Consider the following 23,960-nt stretch of genomic DNA (forward strand, 5'->3'; position numbering starts at 1 on the left):
AAAATTAGGCACTTACTTTTTGTCCATTGTAATAGGAGGCATTCATTCCTCCATTCATTCTCTCAACAAGTATGTATTGAGTGGTATGCTGGCTGGGGTTTACTTCACTGGGAGGGGGATAGAAGAAATAAGATTAGAAATGAGTTGACCATTGAAGTCGTATGGTGAGCACATTTTTCCTAATTTTGTATGTGTTTGAACTTTTACTTTCAAAAAAGTTGAAGTATATAATGTCAAGCACTTACCTGGGGCCAGGCCATGTGCTAGGTGCTGGGAAGGCGTTGGTGGCTGAGAAGCTCAGACTCTGCACTTCTGGAATCAAAAGACTGACTCACTCAGGAAACAGACAATCAAATAGTCACATGAATGCAAGTAAAATTATAGCTGGGATAAGTGCTTAGAACTTGCAAGCAGAGATGCAAAAGTCTGCAGTGTAGACCCCATTCCACCCAGGACTGAAGAAAGAAATAAGGGTTCTCAGCTGGAGGTACTACCAAGGGGGCAGGTGTGTGTGTGTGTGTGTGTGTGTGCACATCTGCATGGTCTAGGACAAGAGGAGTCTTTATGTTTCTTTACCTGGTAAAATAGAAGCACTTCAAGGTAGACCAGTTGGCTGACTGCTCTTCAGCCTCATAAAGGGTTTTGGTGGTATTGGCTTGAGAAGATAACTGAGATTAGCATAATCCTCCAATGGCTTGTGATTCTGCTTAGAAGAAAACCCCAACTTTTTTTTTTACCTTTACCTGTATTCCTTACCAGTCCTGTCATGGCTTCTTGAATGTTCCAGCAAGATCCCAATTCCTTTCCTTTCTCAGCTTTTGAGTATACTGTTCCTTCTCTTCAGAATGATGTTCCCCATCTCTGCTCAGGGTCAGCTCCTTCCCATGGGTAGGTCTTGGCTCCAATGTTACAAGGAAGGCCTTTCCTGAGTCCTTTTCCCTGTTTACTTACTACCTGCCACAGCTTTTAATTTGTCTCTTGCCAGGCTGTGAGCATGGTGACAGTGGGGCCTTGTCTTGGTGGCCTCCTAACCTCCAGCCTGTAGGTGCAGATAGTGGGCACTCAGCAAATCCGACTGCCAGGTGCTATCTTACATTGTCCCCGTGTATATTCCTACTTAGTAATTGGCATTTAAAAGAGTTTTACTCATGTACAATTGTCAAAATGGACTTACAGGGAATTGTATAAACTTTATATGAGATGGGAGTGTTTTGTATATGGTTTGTGTCCAGAAATTCTCTCAAACCATAGGAACACCTACATCTGAATTCTGTTGGGTGGCAGGAGGCAACTGGAAGCGGTTTTTCTGCAAGTTCCAGGTAAAGGGTTGGGGTGTCTGGGGACTAGCACCTTCCTCTGGGGGTGACAAAGATTGGTCCTTTTGGTGCGTTTGGTTTGTGGTCACATCTGACAGAGTCTTACACTAAAACTATACCCCAGCCTCTTCTATCTCATACCACAAACACACATAAAATGTCGACACAAGCTGAGGACCTAAATGTGGAAGGTAAATCAATGGCACTTCTACAGGATATTAGAGAAGAATAACTGCATGAAGTTAGGTTAGGCACAGATTTCTTACACAAGACACACATAGCACTACCATAAAGAAAAAAGTTTATAGGTTGGACTTTGTTAACAAATAGGGACTCTTTATCAGTGACAACATTAAGAGAGTGAAAAAGCAAGCTGCAGTCTGGGAGAAGATATTTGAAATTCATGTGTCCAATTCATATCCAAAATGTACAAAGAACTTCTGCAAGCCAATAAGAACACAACTTAACAAAGACAAAAGAGCACACATGTCACCAATTGGTCATCTGGATTAGTTGGTAATCCAGATGACCAATTAGATATAGAAAGGTACTTCAGTGGTTACTAGAGAAATTCAAATTTTAATTATAATGAAATACCATTATACATCCCCCTAGAATGACTATAATGAAAAAGACTGATAATAAAAGTGCTGGTGAAGGTGGGGAGCAATTGGAGCTCTCCTACACTGCTCGTGGGACATGCATCCGTACGTTAGGAAAACATTTTGGCAGCCTTTACCAAAATAAAAGAAATGCTGACCTGTGCCACAGAGAAATGAGTGCTTATGAGCACCCAAGGACATGCCCATGAGTGATCCAAGCAGTGTTAGTCATAATTACCAGAAAATGGAAAAAACCTAAATGCCTATCAACAGCCACATGGATAAGCAAATCATGGTCTATCCATACAGTGGAGTATGCTCAGCAATGAGAAAGAGTCTTTGTGAAGAGCATTGACTGGGAGGGGCATGAAGAAAATGGCCATGGGGCTGGAAATGTCGATTTTTATCTGGTTGGTGATTATATGGAGGTATAAATATCTGAAAACATTATTGAGTTGTACACTTAAGATTTGTGTACTTCATGTATAATACATTGAAAACTATTTTACTGATGTGTACATTGGGATGGTACCTTCTCCTGAAGTCCTTGGAGGAAGGATGCGAGATAGAACACTGTCAGAGGGCGGGGCAGGCTGGAGAGGAAGTGAGGATGGAGCCTGTGAGAGGCCTGAGTCTTCCCTGCATGGGGCTCCTCCTGGCCCCAGGGGCTGGCAGCAGTTATTGCTCCTGTGTATTCCTCCTCATCCTCACCCATCTGTCCAGGATGTCCTGCAGCATGTGAGCAACAGCTGTCATTTGTCTTGGGCAGAATTCACCAAAGGCTGCAGAAAGGATCGGTGCTTGCGGGAGACGGTGGCCTTCCCTAATTCTGTGCTGTTTGAAAGAGAGGTGCATCTAGCTGGTGCTTGCAGAGTTGGCTCTCTGCGGACTCTCTGTAATGTCCCAACCTGGTGGAAACAGAACCTGCCTGTCGGCTAGCTTTCCAAGGAGCTGAGGATTAACTGGTGATGGTTGGTGTGACTGGATAGGTTGGAGGGCATCCAGGGAAGAGGTAGAACCTGCCTTTGTCTGCCCAGGCACATCACTCAGCACCCACACCCTAGGCTGATTCTTAACAACTAATTAAAGCCTGTTATGTAGATGGCCTTGGGCAGCCCCATGGTCTGCTGGGACAGATCTCCCAGCTGAATGGACCGTGGTGCCCAGGAACGTGGTCTGTACTCCTGATGGATTTTGCTCTGTGCTTGGGTGCTCTTGCTGGCGTCTTTCCGATGGGAGAAGGACATGCTTCCTTTCCAGGCCTATGGGCTGGCTACATGGGACAGCAGAAGCACCTTCATTGTGGGTCCGATTGCCAGCATGGTTGGACTTTATTTATTTATGTCTTTGTGGCCTGTCACCTGCTGTGAATGTTTAAGGCCACTTTACCAAGAGACGAGGGACGTGTAAGGGTTAAGAGGGTAGGCCAGAAGCCTGGGACCTCAGATGTGACGTTGTACCAGGAACAGGTGTCGGCTAGTGTTCAGGCACCACAGAATAAGAGGCTGGTGGCCTTGGGCAAGTCGCTGTGCCCCTCTGTGATTCAGTTTCTTCATTGGATGATAGAGGATAAGTTAGGGCTAAGTCTGGACAACATGAGAGCAGTAACAAATCATTCTTTGTGTTGTTTTACAGATTTAGGAAGGCAATTAACACAAAGCACTCAGAAAAGTGCCTGGTGTGCAGTCAGTGCTCCACAGATGTTAGCAGTCGTGGCTGGCAATGGTGCGGAGCCTTAGATGTGCATCTGTGCCCAGAGGGCCCCTCGAAGCAGAGTATGGAGAGTACCTGCATGAGCCAGGGCTCCCTGAACCGTCACTGGCTGTGTTATTTTTATTATTCCATCATGCTACCTCAGGCCCTTGATGCCTTGTCTATAGAATTAAGAAACTACATGTTTTTTTAAAAGTTTGGTGCAAAGTCATTTGATGACTAAACCTGACCTGATTTAATAGGAGGCTATTTATAGTATGTGGCAGAAATAGATGCACGCTCAGCTGCATAAATATTTACGTATTTGATTCTAGATGCTGGCCTGACCCTGCTTGCTTTTTACATAACATACTGTACATACTTCGTATTTTGTTTCTAAAATGCAAACATTATGAATTCTGAAACATATCTGGCTCCAAAGGTTGGGAAGATGGATTGTGGACTTGTCTGCTATAGTTTATTCTCCAGCTGGCCAGTTAGGCCGTGTGCTCTTTTTGGCTATACTAAAAGGATGCTGCTAGTCTTGGCATCTTGAGAGTCTTGGCATTCCTGGGTTGCTGGGTGTGAAGATTTTAAATCTTGGTAGCTATTGGCAGATTGCCTTCTAGAGAGATGAGAGAAAATGACAGTTCCACCAACAGCATGTGAATGTGAATGTGGTCACATTACTTCCCTGCTTCTGACAGTGTCTGTGGCTGCTTCAGGCTGCCATGGCCCACAGGCTCATGACCTAGCTCCTTTCTGTGGTCTTCACACCACCCTTCCTATCCCAGTCTGCCACTGGCCTGTTTTCCCAGTCTCTGACTCCCTCTCCTTTCTGCCGCCACCATACTTGGGCCTCGGACCAGCTGCAGAGTCCCGTGGTTAGTCAGTGACTATCCCCTTCTGTGTGCCCTGGGGGGAGGGGGAGGGGTCCAGCAGGACAGAGCTGCTCCTTCTCTATGGCCTTGCTTTCTGAGGAAAACTGGGGACCCAGTTGGGTTCTGCTAGTCCTGTCAGGTCACTGAAGGCCTCTGAGCTGAGAGGAACTAGAAAAGGAGGGGAGACAGTGGGCACATTCTATGGGAAGGCCCCGAGGCAAATATGAGAGGAAGATTTGAATCTGCAGTCTGTGGGAAGCCCTTGCAGAAGACTGAGCCAGGGAGTGACCTGGCTGACTAGGCTTGTACTTACTGGGGGTGGTAAGTGCTGACAGCAGTTAAGCTGGAGGGAAGGAAGTGGAGGGAGGCCTTAGTACGTAGCTTTTTGATTTGATGAGTGCTATTTGTTTTCTTTCCTTTATGTCTCTTGCTCTAGGGGACATACTGGTGAAGATATTGCTGTGTGGAATATCTGAGATTTTGCCTGTGTTCTCCTCTAGGACTTTTATGGTACCACAACTTATATTTAAGTCTTTTATTCCTCTTGAGTTTATTTTTGTGTATGGTGTAAGTTGGTGGTTGAGTTTCATTTTTTTGCTGTCCAGTTCTCCCAACACCATTTGTTGAAGAGGCTGTTTTTACTACATTTTATGCTGCTTCTCCCTTTGTCAAGATATTAATTGACCATTGAGACTTGGGTTTATTTCTGGCCTCTCTCTTCTGTTCCATTGATCTATGTGTTTGTTCTTATGCCAGTACTAAACTGTTTTGATTACAGTGGCCTTGTAATACAGTTTGATACCCTCCATGCACTACAATGTTCATAGCAGCATTATTTACAATAGCCAAGTTCTGGAAACAGCCTAAGTGCCCATCAGTAAATGAGTGGATCAGAAAACTATGGTACATTTACACAGTGGAGTACTATGCAGCAGAAAGAAAGAAGGAGCTGCTGCCCTTCGTGACAGTGTGGATGGAACTGGAGAGCATTATGCTAAGTGAAATAAACCAGGTGGTGAAAGACAAATACCACATGATCTCACCTATAAGAGGGACCTAATGAACAAAACAAATACGCAAGCAAAATAGAACCAGAGACATGGGGAAAAAGAACAAACTGAGAGTGACCAGAGGGGAGGGTGGCAGGGATAAGGGGGAAAGAAGGGGCAGGGTCAAGGCAAGGAACATGTATGAAGGACCCAGGGACAAAGACAACAGGGGGGAAGATTGACTGTAGGAGGTGGAGGGATGGGTAGGGCAGGGAAGAGTAATGGGGACAACTGTAATTAAACAACAATAAAAAATAAAATAAAAAAGAGAGAAAGGTCAAGGATACCTCCCAGGACACTGGATTCATGGTGTGGGTGGATAGAGGTGTCCTGCCTCAGAAGGAGGAAGGGACACAGTGAAAAGAGCAAGCGCTTTGGCTGCTGGGGTTCTAATCCCAGCCCCGGCGCCGTTGGCATTCAGGTCTTCAGCAGGGTATTCCACCACAGCCTGAGCCTCAGGTCTCTCATGGGTACAGCGGGGATCTGCACGGCCCCCTGCAGGGTTGTGACTGTCCACACCGTGGGCAGTAGTCAAGGGCCGGCCTGCTGTGGGTGCTGGGGAAGTGCAGATCTTCCTCCCTTGGCCGTGAAGCCACCTCTGAGCCCCCCAGACCTAGCTTCTCCGTTAGAATTCCCGTCCAGTCGTCAGTTTCTGGATTCCTCTTCTTGTCAGCCTTAGTTTTGTTTTCCCTCAAAACCCAAATCATGGGTCCTGGAGCCCAGACTTCTGCTGAGGGGTTCCCACTTCCTGTCGGGCAGGAACGATGTCTTCTCAGAGCTGGTTCCAAGGGTGACCCTGGGTAAACGCTGCTGGGATGAATGAGTGTGTGAATGAAGGAACCGTCAACAACTGTGTGCGTGGTGTGGCCTTGACCTCCCACAGATGAGCCAGCAGGCTGGATCGATCCAGTTTCCAGAGGAGCCCAGTGCTGTGCCAGCTGCCTCAGTCCCTGGGAGGGGCTTGTAAAGTATAAATTCCCAGGCCTGGCCTGGGAGATTCTGATTCAGACGGTCTGAGCTGGGGCCCCCCTTGATTCTGTGCTTGGATGGTTCTGTGCCCCACCCCATCAGGACACCCGTGGGCTCTGAGGACTGTGCCCTCCTGTCTCCTACATCCTGTGACTCTTCATGGAAGTGAAAGGCCCTTGCCCTCAGACACAGGCCCTGACAGGCCTGGCCCTGCTGGGCGAGGTTGGTTTTCTTGGTGCCAGTCCACCAGGTGGGGTTTCTGGGTAGTGGCAGCAGCTGCTCCCCTCCTGCAATCAGCAAGAATTAAAATGTTCAGTTGTTTTGAACTTCAATGTCCCTCTGCTTCCTCCAGTGACTACCAAGGGGAAGTGTCTTTATCACAGCTGATGCCCCAACAACCTGGGGGCCTCTGTCCCCCAATTTGCTTTGGTTTGTGGTCTCATTCACCCTCCTCGCCCCTAGGGAGGGAGATGATGGGACCAACAGCTCCAACCCTAGCAGAGGACAGGGCTCAAGTGCTGGGTTTTGCCTCTGGAAGCATCTGCCCCTTCCTGTTGTCTGGTTCCCCCCTGGGCACAGAGGAAGGGTCCTCCTTCACTTCTCTCTCCCGCCTGCACATTTCTGGCTGGGTTTGTACTGAATAGAGGGTACAGTCTTGCCCTTGCCCGGTGCCAGGCTGCTGAGGGATCGAGGCCCCTCCGCAGTGTCTCCCTGCTTTATTCTCCTCTGCCTGAGCAGGGGGAGCAGTGGGTGAAGGGTCAGCTGCTGGCGGAGGGAAGCCAATGCCGCACATGTGACTTGACTGGCTGACTCCAGATTGCTCGTGTCTCGTCATTTTTTGTGTGTGTTGTGGGCGTGTGCTTCTGGAAGCGGAGGGGAGGGGTCTGGAACGCAGGAGGGCCTCTCCAAGGCAGACCCAGGTCTCTGCGCCTGGGGTCAGGGAGGAGGGGCAGGGAGTGCTGACAGCCTCTGAGTGTCTGGGCCAGCAGGAATGGTGGAGGCTCAAGGCCTCATCCTGGGTGACTGTCACCCCGGTCACTTTCTTTGTCTCTGTGGCTGAGGCAGCCAGTTTACAGCTGCTCGAAATCTCGGTGCCTGTAGAGTCTTGCTTTCTGGGCGGGTCTGGAATGGCTCCTCCCTGGCCGTTTTCATATTCTTGGGAAGTGCATCCCCTTCCTTTCATCCTCCTGGTTGCTCAGCATCCCAGCTCTTTAGCTTCAAATTAGACACCAAGCAGTCTTCTTCAGAGCCCAAGGCTTCGGTTGTCTATATTGCATAAATGTTTTTTTAATTCACAATATAGATGTTTTAGTAGCTACAGAAAATCATGTTCTAGAATTCCAGTATTATGGAATGACATTTCTCTTGAGTTTAACTCACATACACTAAACTACAAGTTGTTAGAAAAAAGAAACAATGATTTAATCTCACTGTTTCATGGAAGTGACTTCATGTTCTGGAGAGACTGGGGGATAGGGGCTGGTGAATCTGTGGGTCCCCGTGCTGCCCCACATTCCAAGTACCCCAGCTAGTGTGGGGCAGTCCCACGTGTGAGTCTGAGGGCTGCATGTCTGTGTGTTTTCCCTCTGTCCTGACCGCCAGCTTTACCTGGAGTGCAGCTCACACAGCCCACCTCCTCCGGCACCGGGCCTTGCTGGGCTCCCTGAGGGACGTAGAGCCCCTCTCCAGGCTGCACCTTCCTGAGGGGCTTCCAAGGGGGATTTTGGACTCTGTGGGATTTTCTCACTGACTTTAGAATTTGCCCTTCAGTGACAGAAGGCTGCGATTGGTCCCCACTTTCAAGTTCTTTCTCAGCTTACACTTGATGTCAGAGCTCAGAGATGGAGCTAAGATTTATTTAGCCAGAGAGTTTTACACTGTGGGGGAGTCGGGCTGCATATTTACTTGGGTACCAGAGCCTACGGGACAGTGGAAGTTTGGAGGCCTGGACACAGGGATCAGACAGACTCAGCTGTTTAATCTCTGTTGTCCATTTCTGTCTGCTGGAGCCTGGCCAGGCTGCTTATGTTGGAGCTCGTTCCCTTCTGTGTGCGATGTGGACAACAGTGTGCATCCTGTGGGGGTCCTGGGTTACTCGGGTTTAGAGCAGGTCCCTGACGTGTCGTAGTCATCTCTTCCTTTAACTAGAGCCCCGTAGATTTCAGAGAATTTTACATTGTCTCCAAGTGTCTACCTGCATACAGTTCACAGAGCATTGTTTATGGTCAGGGTTAAAAGAGAGCTCACCTTCTGGGCATTTAGAGTGCTGTACTTAAACATCCGCCCTTACAGGCAATGAATGCTGATGGAGGAGGCAAGCCTGCCTGCTGGCCCCTAGCTCAGTTAGTGAGTGTGATCAGTTCTGTGAAGGATCAGGTCAGGAAAATTTTCCCTTCCCAAGAAATCCAGTTTTATCCCCAACTAGGAAAATTGGCATGAGGCTTTTTCTAGGGTCATTTAGCATGACTGTTACCTCCATTGTGGACTTTTTTGTTTGGGCAAGGGGGGACAAGCATCATTGTTTTTTTATTCTTATCCTTGGGTCTTCTGCTTACTAGATCTGTGAGCCTGGGCAAGTCACTCAAACCCCTCTGTGCCTCAGTTTCTGTTAGAAGAGGTCCTGCATTACAAGGTGGCTGAAAGAGTCAGATGGGTTCAAGTACTTGAAGCTCTATGCAGGGTGCCTGGCACAGAGGAAGGCTGCTGTCACTGTTGCCTGTGGTGAGGAAGAGGAGGACGGTGATGACAGTGATGGCAATGATGACACGGTCCCTGGTCCCTGGGCAGCCTGCATGCCATCCCTCAGACAGACTCTGCTCGGACAGTGTCTGTCGAGCAGCACACAGCACAGGTGGGAAACCTGAGGCTGCTGCAAACACTGGGTTGCTCCCTCCTGCCTTTGGAGGACAAGTGGACAAGCGTGCTGTCTGTCCACCAACAAAAATGTATCGAGTGTCCACTGAAGACATTATTGGAAGTGCCCTAGAAAGAGACAGGCAGGTGGTGGTCATTTTGTATAAAGTAAGATTTTTAAAGCTTCTTTTTTGCATGGGAACTGTTTTGTAAGAAGAGAGTTTACCCAAAACCCCAGCATACGAGTTGTATAGGAGAGGAGATGCCCTGGTTGTAGTCAGACACCCTTTGGCCTAAAGACAGGCAGCCTGGAGCTGGACAGGACCTGACCCCCGGTGGTGTCCCCGCTGGACCCTCGCTCCAGAATCTGGGACCTGATCTTCCACTGTGAAGACTGGAGACGTGCGACGAGGCCCTGAGACTGACCTAACTCCTCTCTACCCTCCCCGAGTAAGCGTGCGGTAGAGGCCGGGCCCAGCTGCCGGCCGGCGTTCACACACGCAGGGAGCCCTGGACTGCTGCCCGCGGCTGGGGCACGCTCAGCTCCTCCTGTGCTTGTAATTAAGCCGTGTGGAGAGTCAAGTGCTGAACCTGAAGCCTGCCTAGCAGGAGCGGTGTTTAAAGTCCTTGTTGGAGCAAGTATGATCTCACAATGGCCTTTTTATCCATTTCATCGTGGGACATCTTGACGTAGTGTCTGGAAAATTGTGCCTCAAGTCCCCAGCATACACCTTCCTTTGACAGAGTGACACAAGGGCTCAGGAGGGTACAGGGGGGTTTGTCTCTCGGAGCCTCATTTTTCTGTGCATCTTGGTGGCCAGCCCCTGTGAGGGCCGTTTATCTCTTTAGTTGTGTGGCAATGGCCTCCGCGGTGCCCACAGCAGGCTTGTGTCACCCTCATTAGAATGCAGAAAACAGTCAGCTGACAGTGTTCCTTTGTTCAGGGAGTATTGTGCTTGTCAGTGTGCTCACAGTTGGGGGCCACAAACCCCGGTGCAGGTGGGGAGACACGTGCATGCAGGTGGAATCTGGGTGAGAAAAGCGTGCGCAGGAGCACTGGGGGCGTGGGGGAGTCCATGGGAATGTGAGTGATTGGGTTTTCAAGATGTCTATCAGAGGGTGGACTTCATTTCCAAAGTCTTGCCCTGACAACCCTCTAGGGCCTCCACAGTGTCTGGCCTCCAGAAAGATGGCGTAGAAATACAAATAAAAATAGATTAACACCAACCACTAACTGAGTATATCTTCTTGGCTAAACACTCTGTGTGGATTGTCTTGTGTAATCAGGGCCGCGCCCACTGAGATGGTGCCCGTCCAATGTTCCCCGCAGGCTGACGGAGTGCTGCCCCACCCCCGAAACCGTGCATCTCTCTGTTACTGCTAAATCACATTGTACTGTCATGATCGCTGTGTTTTTTAAAACTCTGTGACAGTTTAGCAGTCCCACAATACATAAACACTTTTTTGGTTTTATTTTGCAAAAATTGCTAGCAGCACAGATGCAACTGAAGCCCACCCTAGCCTCTGGCCAGCCCCATGCCCTCCTCAGAGGCAGCCGGTTAAAAACAGTGTCTCTTCAGCCGTCTGCACGCTGCCGGGGCAGACCTTCCTCTGCGTCCATGTAGGTGCTGTGAGCAGATCTGTGGGAGGACGGGGTGGTGTCTGCTGTGTCTACACTGGCCCCAGCACTGTTTGGTCACTGACCTTGGGCTAGGTCTTCAGGGAAGGAGCGCTCAGGCTTGATGCCACTGCCAGGTTTGTGGCCCCTGTCCCTTGTTGTTATCTCTGGTCCAGTTTAGTGGCCTCAGGAGCCCTTAGGTGCAGTGGCCTTGATTTTAGTCAAGGCCTCTGGTCATGTTTCTGGGCCATAGGGAGGTGAGGTCATCTGGGGCAGGTGGCTTGGGACTTTGTGGTCATAGCCTCAGTTGTCCAATCAGCCTTCAACTCTGACTTTGGTTTTGGCCCTGAGGTTGGCAGACTGTTCCTCTCCACCCCTAAATCAGCCTCCAGCTCTCTGCTTCTTCTGATAAAAGTGTGGAGGACAAACCCTGACTCTTACTGATAAATGTTCATAAAGCCCGCTGAATGCCAGACCGATGAGCATGCGGAGCTTTTGCAAATCTCTCCAGAGGCTCTCTTCTTTTGTGATCTGAGGCTAAAAAGATCTCATTTGGTGAAGAGTTTTGATGTTTTACTTATATACTCGTGGAACAGTATATACTTGATGTTTTACTTATATACACCCACTTAGTGTATCTTTTTCTCTTTTTTTGATGGGTGATCAAACATGTCAAAATGTTCATTAAACACCAGTGACATGCCTGGTCCCCAATTTGGGTGGGGCATTACAAAAGCAAAGTGGGGTCTGGGTCCAAAGCACAGGCTCTGGAAACGGGTTGAAATCCCATCTTTCCTGTGGCAGCTTAGGGACCTTGGGCCAGTTAACTAGCCATTCTGTGTCTCAAAATTATCTCCTGTTCAAAAGAGGTACCACGATAGCACCCACTTCAGTGGGTTGTAGAAGAGAAAATGAAATAATGCATAAGGACCACTGAACCTAATGCATGATACTCAACAAAGGCTGTTCTTTTTAGTAGCAGTTATTATTAATTAGCATTAGAAGTTCACATGCAGTCAGAACTAGGAGAAAAAGAATTGAGTATGTAAGATCTGATTCTGTTCTCGAGAGTTTGCAGTCTGTCTGGGGAATTACAATAAGGCTTTTGATACTATTAGCAATTAATACATAACGGTAGCATTTAAGCTCAAATGCTGTGGTTTGTATAGAAAGTCCTACAGAAGTTTGGAGGAAGTTCCTGGGAGGAGAGGGGCTTACCCTCGGCAAGTCAGGTGGGGGAAAGGAGTGAAGGGGAGACTGAGGAACAGCCATGTGGCAGGTTTGAGGGGAACGTTCTTGGTCAGTCCAGTGGGCTGCAGTGGGAAGAGTGTGGGGGTGTTGAGGAGACAGCTGGGATCTGCTTCATCCAGAGGTGAAATGACACATGCCCGTGGTGGGGGGTGGGGATGGGATGGGAGAGGAGAGGAGAGAAGCAGCAACTGCTCCTGCTTCTTCTTCTTCCTCCTCCCTTCCTCCCCCACCAACTCTCTCCCTTCCTCCTCCTGTTCCACTTCTTCTTCAGTGATAAATGCATTTATTGTATTTTCATAGCTATGGACCTCAAATTGTAGGATGCAGAGTTGGGAAATTTAGCACAGCTAAATTGATTTATAGAAACGAACACTCAAATGAATTTTTTGAGAGAATAACTGAGAACTTGGGTGAAGTGTGGGGAAACCTTTGAATAGACAAAATAGTTGTTATAAAAATTTTAAAGCTTCCTATTGAGGCATTACATGCGCACAGAAAGGTGCACGTCCTGTGACTGTGCAGACTGATGGAGCTCCGTAAATGGAACGCACTTGTGTGAGCAGTGCCCAGACTAAGAGCAGAGCCCTGCCAGCACCCAGTGGCCCCCCGGTGCTTTCTTCCACCTACTGCCTCCTCATTACACCCACCATCCTGACAGCTAACAGGTTGGGGCAGTTTTACCTGGGTCCTTCCTTTCTGTAGACAGACTCATGTAGCAAGCGTTCCTGTGTTTGGTGTCTTTGGCTCAGCATCGGCTTGTGACAGTCACCCTTGCTGTTACATGCAGCTTTAGATCATCCATTCTCATTGCTGGGCGTCACCATCATTTACTTCATTCACTCTACAGCTGACGAGCATTTGGGTCACTTCTGGTTTGGGGCTGGAGGTAGGCCAAAAATGCCCCCCCAATCCCTGGTCACAGGCGCCGCTCACTGGCAGTGCCTGTGCCTGTGTTACCTTACATGGCAGCACTAAGGGTCCTGACGTGGGAAGGTGATCCCAGATGATCTGGTTGGGCCCACTGTGGTCACAGGATCATTAGAAGAGGGGTGCAGGAGGGTCTGGTTCAGAGAAGGAGATGTGACAGTGGGAGCAGAGGTGAGAGAGGGAAGAGATCCGAAGGTGCGACATTACTGGCTCTGAAATGGGGGAAGGGGCCCGGAGCCTGGGGACGTGGGTGAGCTCTCGACACTGGGAAAGGCACAGGAATGGCTTCTCCCCTAGAGCCTCCAGAAGGAATGCAGCCCTGTGTCCCATTTTAGACCCATTTCTGAACTCCAGACCTGTAAGATGATAAAGCTGCGCTGTTTTAGGCCCCTGTGTTTGTGGTGATTTGTTTGTATGGCAGCAGGAAGCTAACATAGGGCTGTGTAGTACTAATGAGAACATTCTAGAAAATGCTTCTTGATGCACCTGTGTACCTAGCAGTAAATGAAGGTTGAGTAGTTATGGCCACAGTCTTCTAGGTGGTTGGACCTCTTTCTGCTCCCACCAGTCACGGGATGTGAGAGCTCTGGTTGCTTCACATCTTCACTGTCACTTGGTGCTTCCTGAGAAGAGCTATTTTTCAGTGAAGAATTAGCAGAACTTTATGTCCAATGGACACTTTGCAAGAGGTTGATGCTTAGCAATGCTGGCCAGTGCTGATCCAGCCAGGTGAGGAGAGGAATGAGGAAGGGGCGGTGCCAGAGTTCCTAGCTGGGAAATACTGATGCACATTTAGATTAATACAGAACTTTCCGGCTGAAGAATTAGAACAGCATTTTTTTCTGGAACTTTCTGATTAACCAAGTTGAGTGGTAGGTTTTGTGACGTGAGAAAAAAGCCTGTGACATTCAGCCAGCTCCTCAGAGTTTGAAAAATGCCTTTACCAAGTGATGTGGCCTTAAACTAATCCCGGCCACCTGGGGCTCTGGCTTTGCCCTCTATCGAATGGGTGTGACCCCGCCTTCCTTGGCGGACTGGGTGGGTGGGCGGAGCCTCCGGGTGAGAGCCTGGGTTTACCGCCCACAGGTAGGAGGTGCTGAGTCAGCGGTGGCTGTGGTCGTTACCAGCGGAGGTATTAAGCACATCAATTCCTTTTACAGAACTTGGCAATTCTGGATTCAGGGTGTTGAGGGGGCTGGGTGGCTGCCTGGGGAGGGCTCTGGGAATATCGCCCACTTGGTTGGCATCCAGGGTGGGTAAGGTCAGGCTCGTGGTCTACCTGTCTGGGCTTTATAGAGACACTGTCTCCCCACAGTCCTCAGACTGCTTTTGAAATTATTTGTTCATTCGTTCTTTCGTTCATTCATTCATTCATTCATTCAGCTGTACTGAGCTTTACCATGCACATTATAATACTACTGTTAGGAACACAGATCCCGAGAATAAATGCCTGATTCAAGTCTTAGCTTTACCATTTGCTGTCTATTTGACCTTTGAAAAAATCTTAACCTCTTTGTGCCCAGTTTCCTGATTCCTCAAGTGAGGCACCATCTGCTGCTTCCTAGGGCTGATATGAGAATTGAATGAGTTAATCTATGGGCCCTTGGGCACCCTCAGTGCTGGGGTACAGAGCCGGGTACCCCAATGCCTACCTCTAGCCATAGGAAGTAAGAGCAATGGCTGTCTATGGGGTACCTTGTCTAATACCTAGAAGGAAAATCTGAATCCCTTAACTCACAAGAAGCTGGTGAGCCAGTGGAGGGCAGGCTCTGACATCTGACTACTTGGGAAATGTGGCTATGGGGGGAGGCCCTCTGTTGACACCATTTTGGGACATAGGTGTAGAATCCCTCTGTGGCAGTTTCTGGGTTGTAGAAGAGCTTGGTACGCTGTGCAAATGTGACTTCCAGGCTGAGGTGAGGCAGGCTGCGGTGTTCACAGCTGCAGAAGCAACTTGGGGCGGGCTGCTTGCTTTCTCCCTTCTCTCTTCATAGTGGGGGTGCAATGGCACCTCTGGGACTGAACTCAAGTCCCACTACCCTTCCATCTCTCTTCTCTCCAGGATCCACATCTTCTTTTTTGCCCTGTTCTGAGCCCTCTGTAATGCACATACCTCAGCTGATGAAGTTAAGCTCTGGTGGAAGCCAGGTCAGTGGCATCAGACTGGGATCCAGACACTAAAAATACTACATAGTGTGCTCTTTGTGAGTTAAAGGAGCAATGTTGGAAGTTGTGGCTGGGGATTCTCCCCAGTACTGACTGTCCGATGTCTTGTGGCACATAGGGGGGCCCAGGTATCTGGTCCTGCTCACCCAGATCTGAGTATTAATCCAAACGGTGTTCTCATCTGGGAGAAGGCCAGACCCCCAATGAAGCATACTGCAGAGATTTGGCCAAGATGGCCTGTGAGGCTCAGCAGTCAACACAGCCAATTCACTGGAGCTGGGCCATGAGGAGGCACCAGCGTGAAGATCACGGTGTCAAAATTACCCTGAACTCCCTTTCACTGAGGAAGCACCAGGTTGGAGACCAACGCACCATCCCTCAATATGGTCTGCAAAACCAGTTTTCTTAGCATTGAAACTGACAACTGTTTGGTTGACACCAAATGAAGTAGGGGGTTTGTGCTGAGACGGAAGACAGAACCTCAGATATCTCAGACTCCCTTGGGGCAGTTGCTCAGGGAGTGGAATACTGGGTGGAATCCTCCACCCATTTGCACGATTTCTCTCCAGCTCTGTCTCTGTCCCCATGTTTTTCTTTCAGTCTTTGTCTTTCCTAGCACATAGGCTTGAATCCTTACATGTGGGTGCCATCTACATTTAGAGGGTGTTTTACCATTCCAAGTGGTCACTTTGTGACATGAAGCTCAGCCCTCATACCTGTGGACTCCAGCATTTTCAATCCTGTACCAGGTGCCCTCCACAGGCTTTACAGTCTTCACACCAGAAGATAATACATGCTTATCAACTCCTCTTCATCCACCAAATACTGGTTGCATAACCTACTTAAAAATGCACATGGTTTTACCAAAATTGTAACCAAAAATAGTTTGGCTTTACCTGTCTCCATAGACACAGTATGCCCCAAGCTCCAAAAAACCAGGTCCACCTCAGAGGGGTTTCAGTGAAAATACTTAATCATTGTGCCAACCGGGGTGAGAGTTAAGAAGCCACGAAAGCAGGACCCCGTGCAACAGTGACTCAAAGAACAAGGTGAGAAGGTGGCCATGCTCCATGCAGTCAGAGACCTGGGTGCCATCTATCTTGTGGCCCCGTTATTTCCAAGAGCATTGTCATCATCTGCGTGGTCTGAGCCAAGTTCCAGCCAGTAGGAGCTGTAGGATGAAGTGTGCCCATTTCTTAAGCCCTGGAAAGAGAAGTGGCACGTGTCATCTCCTCTCATATCTCTGGGAATTCAGATTCCTGGCCGCGCCACAGCGATGCCCAGGAAGTGTCGTCCCTGTTAAAACTTGAATAGCTGTGGAGGAAGGGAGAATGGATTTTGATGGACACTGGACAGCCTTTCACCTACTCCCCTTTAGGTATTTAATGCAAATTATTGCTGTGTTTCTAACATAAATGCACCCAGGTATAAGTGTTGTTTGTTTTTCTTTTTTAGAAAGAAAACCTGGGCCTGTCCAGTGCTATCTATGGACAATTCCCCAGTAATGAACCACTGTGTCTTTAGAGGAATGGAAGAACAGAAGGAAAGGTAAAACTATCTTTAAAAATTAAATTAAAAATTTTTGAAAATAGACTTATTGATTTTAGGGAGGGGGAGGAAGAAACAGAAACGTTAATGTGAAAGAGAAACATTGATTGGTGGCCTCTCGTACGTACCCCACCCTGGGATCGAACCCATCACCTAGGCATGTGCCCTGACCGGGAATTGAAGACCCAGCTTTTTGGTGTATGGGATGGTGCTCTAACCAACTGAGCCATACTGGCCAGGGCTTAAAATTTATTTTACATGCAACAGTTAAATGCAATGCCAAGCTTTGTCTTTGCTTATATAAGTCTGTGGAGGCCATCAATAATTTAGAGATAGCCAAATTTCATGTGTCCCTATTAATATCTCTAATTTCTGACACTGGAAGAGAGATACCTTTGTTAAGTATGAGGGGATTTTTCTAGGATTTTGAAGGAAGAGTTGGTATAAATAGAACTGATGTATTGTAAAATTAAATACTTGATTCTGAAAACACCCATTCCAGCAAACCGTGGGCACGTGCTCTGATGTGCAGGGTCCGCGCTGTGTGTGGCCGGCCCTCCCAGACCAGGCAAAGAGAAAGCCTTCCTCTTGGCAGGGTCCTCCCTTCCTTTCTTTTGTCTTTCTTTCTATTCTTTAAATATGGGCCGTAATACTATGTTTGTTGATCTATTTTGTAACCTTTTAAAAGAATTTAATTACATGTCTTAAAATGTTTTCAAGACAGTAATGTGTCGTATGAGAATCTTCCTGTTTATTGAGCTATTTTCCTGCTGGTATGGGTGGGCAGGTTCTGTTTTTTGCCTGTATAACACTGTTGTGATATACTTCAGGTATATGCCTCCTGAACACGTGGACAGACTGTTTTCTCAGGTGGTTACTGAGGAGTGAAGTTGTTGGGTCATCCTGTGTATGCATTTAAGATCTTAAACACTGCCAGATCGTTCTCTAAGGAGCACCTTGTCAACAGGGTACCAGCTTTCCCGCTTGCCTGCCTCCTGCCACACCTCTGCTCTGATGCTTTTCATTGTAGCCAGTCTGTTGTTGAACAGTGGCCTCTCTCTGTGATTGTAATTTCCTCCCCCTTCTCTTTACTCTGGGGAAGTTCATCTTTTCAGGCCTTTGTTACCTGGTTTCATCTCCCAATGGCCCCAGTGAGCCTCTCTCCTCACAGGGACTCAGTGAGCTCTCCTGAGGCCCAGGGCATTCGGCAGCCTCGGGCCTTCCCAGGGGGACGTGCCATTTCATTTTCTCTTCTGAAAAGTGTTCGGGAGTGTTCCTCCAGGAGAGGTCATCACAGGATTACCAGCTTCTCTTTTGATCCCCCAGGGGGTTTTGAAGAGCCCTTAGTAGGATTTCTCTTTCAGGTTGTTTTATGCACCACCACTACTACCATCACCCTCACTACTACCACCACTGTCACCACCACCATCACCACTCTCACCTCCACCACTGTCGGCACCATCACTGTGGGCCCCACCATCACCACCACCATCACCACCATCAGCACCATCAGCACCATCCCCTTCCACCACCATCCCCTTCCACCACCATCACCACCCTCATCACCACCACCATCACATCACCCCACCATCACATCACCCCACCGTCATCAAAGGTGACAATATGAGCATTTACCATGTGTCAGGCTCTGTGTGGGTCACTTAGTTTACTTGTCCCATTTAATTCTCACAATGGTCCTATAAGTTAGGAACTTGTAATGTTAACTCCATTATGGCCAATAGGTGACATTAGGACAGACATTCATTTAAAACCAATCCCAACAGCAAAAAGAATAACAACAAAAACTCTGTTTCTCTGTGCAGCCTCAGCTTCTAGTCGTCGCTTTCACTTTAAGTGACTGGCAGACTCACACGTGTCCGGTGGTGAGTTCTCTGCGTGGACATAGCTGTGCAGCCGTCACGCCGTGTTTGTGGTTGCCTTGACCACACCCCACTGTTATTCCTCATCGGGGCCTTCCCAGAGGAGAGTGTAGAAACTGGGGGTGTCGGTTTGGGGTTCTTGTCCCCTCCTGTTCTGGGGTTCTCACAGTAGCACCCTGGCTACATCCAAAACACTTCTCTGGAAAAGAGGTTTTCCAGGTTGAGCATATTTGACACAGGGAGAATATCTACTTTATTAAGATAAACCTACCCACTGAGCTGTGGGGGAGAGGTTCTTTATGCACACCCCGATCCTCCCCCTACCCTAAAACGTTTCGCTTTAGGTCTAGTTCTAAAAGCAGCCAGAGGGCAACTTCAAAGGCCTTCCTGGACACACCCTCCTCATTTTGTTTCAGAGACTTAAATTTTAGAGCTAGAAGAGATCTAGGTTCATTGTATCATTTCTTGTGTCTTCCTCATTACAGTTTTAAGCAGCCTGGCCTAGAGTGATGAAATACTGGTCCAAGTGCAAGAGACAACCTTGCTCTCAGGGCTCCGGGGTCTGGCTCTGACCCTGCGCACAACATCACAGTTGCCTCACTTGTGATTATCAGGAGACTGACCAGCTCTGGTTCCCAAACTAGAGCTTAGTAGCAGACAGTGCCTTGAAGGAAACTGGCCTTTTGGTCAGTCAGTTGATTATTCATTCAGTGGGCATTTATTGACTACTACAGTGTGCACCAGGGACAAAAATGAATTCTTAGGGAATTGGAGTTTTGGGGGTTGAGGAGGCAGCTGCATACACTGGGAGCACTGGGTAAGGGGAGAACTTCAGTTCTTCATTGGTTAACGGGGACAATAATAGCATCTCCTGCAACGGGTTGTTGGGGCATGTCCTGAGTTAATCATAGTAAAGCACCTGGCATATAGTAAGCACCTGATAAAGGCAGCTGCTTTCCATTTTTGTTTATTTTTATTGGTACGCAGAGTGAGCAACCCAGGAAGATTTTTCTATCAGAAAAATCGGAAATGGTAGGCCCAGACTTGTGTTTAGAAATGGCAATCAGGTAACTCAGGTTCTCATCCTCTGTGTATTTATTACTTTAGCATCTACCTCCCCTACTGAACTGTGAATTCCGTGGGGCCAGATCTTGCCTCTTTAGTTCACTATACTTCAGTGGTGTGCCTAGGATGCCAAGCAAAATAGCCAAGGATGCAGATGTTGGGTTTTTTGAATGGTTTAGCATTTTATTTTCATTAGGAACTTTAAAATATCATTGAAGGCAAAACACCTGGCTGTGTGACCTTGGGTATGTCTTTACTTTCTCAGATTCCTCATTGGCTTAAAAGAAAGAGGTTTTTTGATGAGTTTCCTTGTAATCCTAAAATTTTAGGTATATCATTTAGAAAACTGTAAGCCCCATGAGGGCAGACAGGCTTTGTGTTTCTTCTCATTGATTCCTCAAAGCTGCACCTGGGATACAGTAGTCACTCACTAAACATTTGTTGAATGAATATGGAAATGGGATAGGCTGCTTATTACATTCATTGGCATAACCCCACAGACAGCTTAGTATTAAATTATTACTAAAGCAATTGAAGGAGTATGCATGATCTTACTTGAGACACATGAAGACCCTGTGAGGAAAGTAATATTGTTTTACAGATGAGAAGCTGAGAGGCAAAGGGCTAGGCAGTGGTCTTGTAACAAAGAATGGAGAACCTAGACCCAGACTAAGCCTCCCGAACCCCATGTTCTGCTTCGTTATGGTTTTTCACCAAACCAAGTCTTTGTCAGTCCTTGTACTGGCCGAAGGCACTCAACAGGGCAGTGGCTAGAGGATCTGCCAAGACACCATTGAAAAAGCCCTTCAGCGAGCCCCACTAATCTACACAGCCCGCGCTGATAATATCTGCTAATTTGGGGCGCCTCCTAAGGGGGTTTTATATACATTGGCTCCAAATATCACAGCAGCTGAGCAGAATACACATTGTTTGCTTCCGTTTTACGGATGAGAAAACAGTTTTAAATACCTGCCCCAATATCACAGGTAATTGTAGGGCTGAGACTTAAACTGGTGTCTTTGACTTTGTTTGTCAAGGGAGAAAGCCCCTCCTGGCCTTCTCACCTGCCCCTTGCTTCAAGATCTCCTGTCTTGCATGTCCCCAGTATGATTGGTGCAGTAGCAGGTCACTTCTCTTGAGAGATGCCTCCATGCACACTGACCTTTTACGGGTTCTTTTGGGTCCTGTGACAAAGATCACATTTGACTGAGCCAAACAAGTTTGGCGAGAGTCCCCATTTTTTCCCTGCAATGCCTACTGATGTTTGGAGGAAACCATGTCCTAAGGAGCAGACCGTGGGAATGCTGATGGAATCGCCAAGAAGTCACTTTGGAGAGGTGAAGTGCTTTTTCCCAGGTCACAGGGCTGGTGAGTCCAAAAGTTAAGGCTATAACCTCAGAACAGAAGTTGCGCTCTCCCTTGTGCTAGGTTTCCAGCTTCTCAATGTCGATAGCTGAACTTCTGGAGGCAGCAGGAAGTGGAGCAGGCACCACACATCCCTTTGGGCAGTGAACAAAAAGCTAATAAAAGTCAGTGAGCAAAACAACTCTGGCCTAAGGCTGAGATGCGTGAGAGCTGATAAGCAGATTGGAGAGGAGAACAACCAAGGAGGGGGAGCTAACCGAGTCTAAAGGTGGTACAGATCAGCCTACCCCTGAGCACTGACGTGACACAGGACTACGGGGCAAATCTCAACTTTGGGTACACGCCTTCACATTGCCATGTAAAAAAAAAATCACTGTTTTCTAGCCAGTTTGGTCCACCAAAGCCACTCTCACAAACTGAGAGCCTCCTGTTTGCTGGGCCCTGCCTGGGCTAGAAGTGGGGGTCTCACACCCCAGATGAGACCTTCCTTGCAGGAGAATGAAGTCTAGCAGAGCTGGCACAAAGGAGATGCTCAAAACACAGGGGAAGAAATGAACAGGCCATAGATGATTTTTATTTTCAAAAAAGAAACATGCATTTGTGCGATCTGAGAGTGAAGGACCTGCCTGGAAGGCTGAATCCCTTCTTTGAGCATTTTCCTCAAGTATTTAAGACTGCTGAGCTGTGATGGGATGTTAATTGAGTGACTAACTGACCCACCAAACACATGCATACGTGAGTGAATGGTGAACGAGTGAACAGACTTAACCTTTACATTCGTCCAGCAGGGCTGGGTCCTCACCATCTGCCCATTTCAGCACAGGCTCATTCATAGGAGGGTTTTCCAAACAGGGCAAGCACTTCTCCCCTCAAAATTCTCCTCTTCGAACATCAGAAATTTGCTTGCCTAATAACACCACTGCTGCGCAGCTGAGGACACCGAGGCACAGAGAGGCGATGTGATCTACCCATAGTCACTGCTGGCAGCAGAAAACTGCTCTCCCCAGGGGCTTAATTTGCCAGGAATCCTGCGTTCTTGTGAATCAGCATCCAGAAGTACAAGTGGCAAGTAATGGTTGCTCATTCAACAAATACTGTGGGAATAAGTCTCTTCGCAAAAAAGTCCCGTGGTTAAAAGACAAAATGTCCATAAATCGCAGGAGCAAACCTTCCTGCAGAGGGGTGTGAGGTCTGTGGGCAGGGCTCCTGGGGGGCCCCCTCCTCAGGGAAAGTGGGGTTGGCTCCCGGCAAGCCGGGTCCTTCTCACTGGGAGGCTGGGGCCCCTTGTCCTCATCTCACCCCTCCACGTGTCAGTTCAGAAATATGAGCGAGCACCTACTGTGTGTCAGATACCGCCTGACTGGTTCTTGTCTGATGGGAACCTTCATCTTACCTCCTCCTTGTGGATGGGAGCTCAGAGTCCCTCTGCAGAGTGGGGAGCAGCTGCTGTGGCTGCCCAGGGGCAGGGCTGGGCTTAGGCCAAGATAACCCACCGAGGCACAGAGAGTGGGTATTCTAGTCTCACTGGGAGCCCCTCTAGTCTCTAGGCATTCTCCTCACAGGGTGGCCCTGGTGACCAGGGAACTGCCAGGAGGGTGTTGGGGGAGGTGCAGAGATCCTGGTGTGGTGGTCGGAGTTTCCAAGTCTCAATCTGCCACCTGTGAAGGTGGATAGCAGCGGACTTAGGTCATAAAATTGATGTGAAGGTTCAGTGTGGTAAGAAAGGCTTAGTTATAGTCACCGGGCACCCAGCTAACACTCAGTGCATTAGTCTGTTATCAGTCTGTAAATCATTCTTCCACCAACCACAGAGCCAAGAGGAGCTGTTAGAACACATGCCCTGTACTTTCCTATGACATCCACTATCGTGTGATGATCACTTTTTCAAAAAAACTCTTCAGTAATTATTTGAACACCTATCATGTGCTCAGCACGCTGTCAGGTGCCCTGGGGATACAGTCAGACGTGGACCATGCTTACAGTCTAGAGGGGAAGACACACACATGTACTGGGACACAGAAGGGCTTAAAGAAGGACCTAGCAGGGACTGGTACACAGCGTGTAGCTGGGAAATGTTTTAACACACACAAACTGGAGGGACTCAAAAGGGCACAGCACTGTGAGGTGGCACCAGGAAACACAACTCATGGGACACAGCCAAAGAGTGTCTTTGAGGGTTTGTCCCTCGTCCACATCCATCTGGGAATGGAAGCTCCCCTGGCCCCTGCCCTGTGGACACATGGTGGCGGGTGAAAGGCAGCATCTGTCCTGATGCTGAGTCACGCAGGTCAGAGAGCATGTGTGTCAGTCTCCCTCCCGGGGAATCTGGTAGAAATTCCTGCCAAGCATTGCGCTTTGCCTGGAGCTAGATCAGCCTTTTCAACTCTGAGGGCCAAGAATCAGGCTTGGAGAGCTGCATGAGGTTGGGGGTGGGGACATGTGAACCCCAATGGTTGACATGCTCATTGGGCCCACAGAAGTGCAGAATTAGCAAGGTGCATTTATAAAGCCCTGGTTTTGTCTGGGGTGTTCTGCTAGGGTGTGGAGAGAGGGAGAGAGAGTGAGGGTGATGGGGAGAGTCTAGAGACTTTTGTTCTTTAGGTGGGAGAAGAGGGTGAGAACTTGGGTTCAGGCTTTCCTGGGCATCACTGCTGGGACCTGAGCTGCGTGTGGCCTTTGCCCACCTGTATGCACTGCTGTAGGTGTGCGTGATCTCTGAGCAGGAGCCAGTGTCTTCTTCAAGGCTGGGTGTGGATGGAGGGCCTGCTGTGTGCCAGG

At 48.5% G+C, this 23,960-nt stretch overlaps 1 protein-coding gene across 2 annotated transcripts in view; it reads left to right on the forward strand.

The window, feature by feature from the left end:
• The window catches only part of ARHGEF3 (Rho guanine nucleotide exchange factor 3), a 313,805-nt gene that overhangs the window by 19,955 nt on the left and 269,890 nt on the right, over nt 1–23,960 (forward strand). For both annotated transcript variants that reach the window (XM_037132091.2, XM_037132090.2), the window contains exon 2: nt 16,780–16,872. In XM_037132091.2, the coding sequence (XP_036987986.2) occupies nt 16,811–16,872 (62 nt within the window). In that variant the 5' untranslated portion in view covers nt 16,780–16,810. The remainder of the gene's footprint in view (nt 1–16,779; nt 16,873–23,960) is intronic.

This window comes from Artibeus jamaicensis, unplaced genomic scaffold (genome assembly GCF_021234435.1).
Source record: "Artibeus jamaicensis isolate MK-2021 breed Jamaican fruit bat unplaced genomic scaffold, CSHL_Jam_final contig_519, whole genome shotgun sequence".
Lineage (NCBI taxonomy): Eukaryota > Metazoa > Chordata > Mammalia > Chiroptera > Phyllostomidae > Artibeus > Artibeus jamaicensis.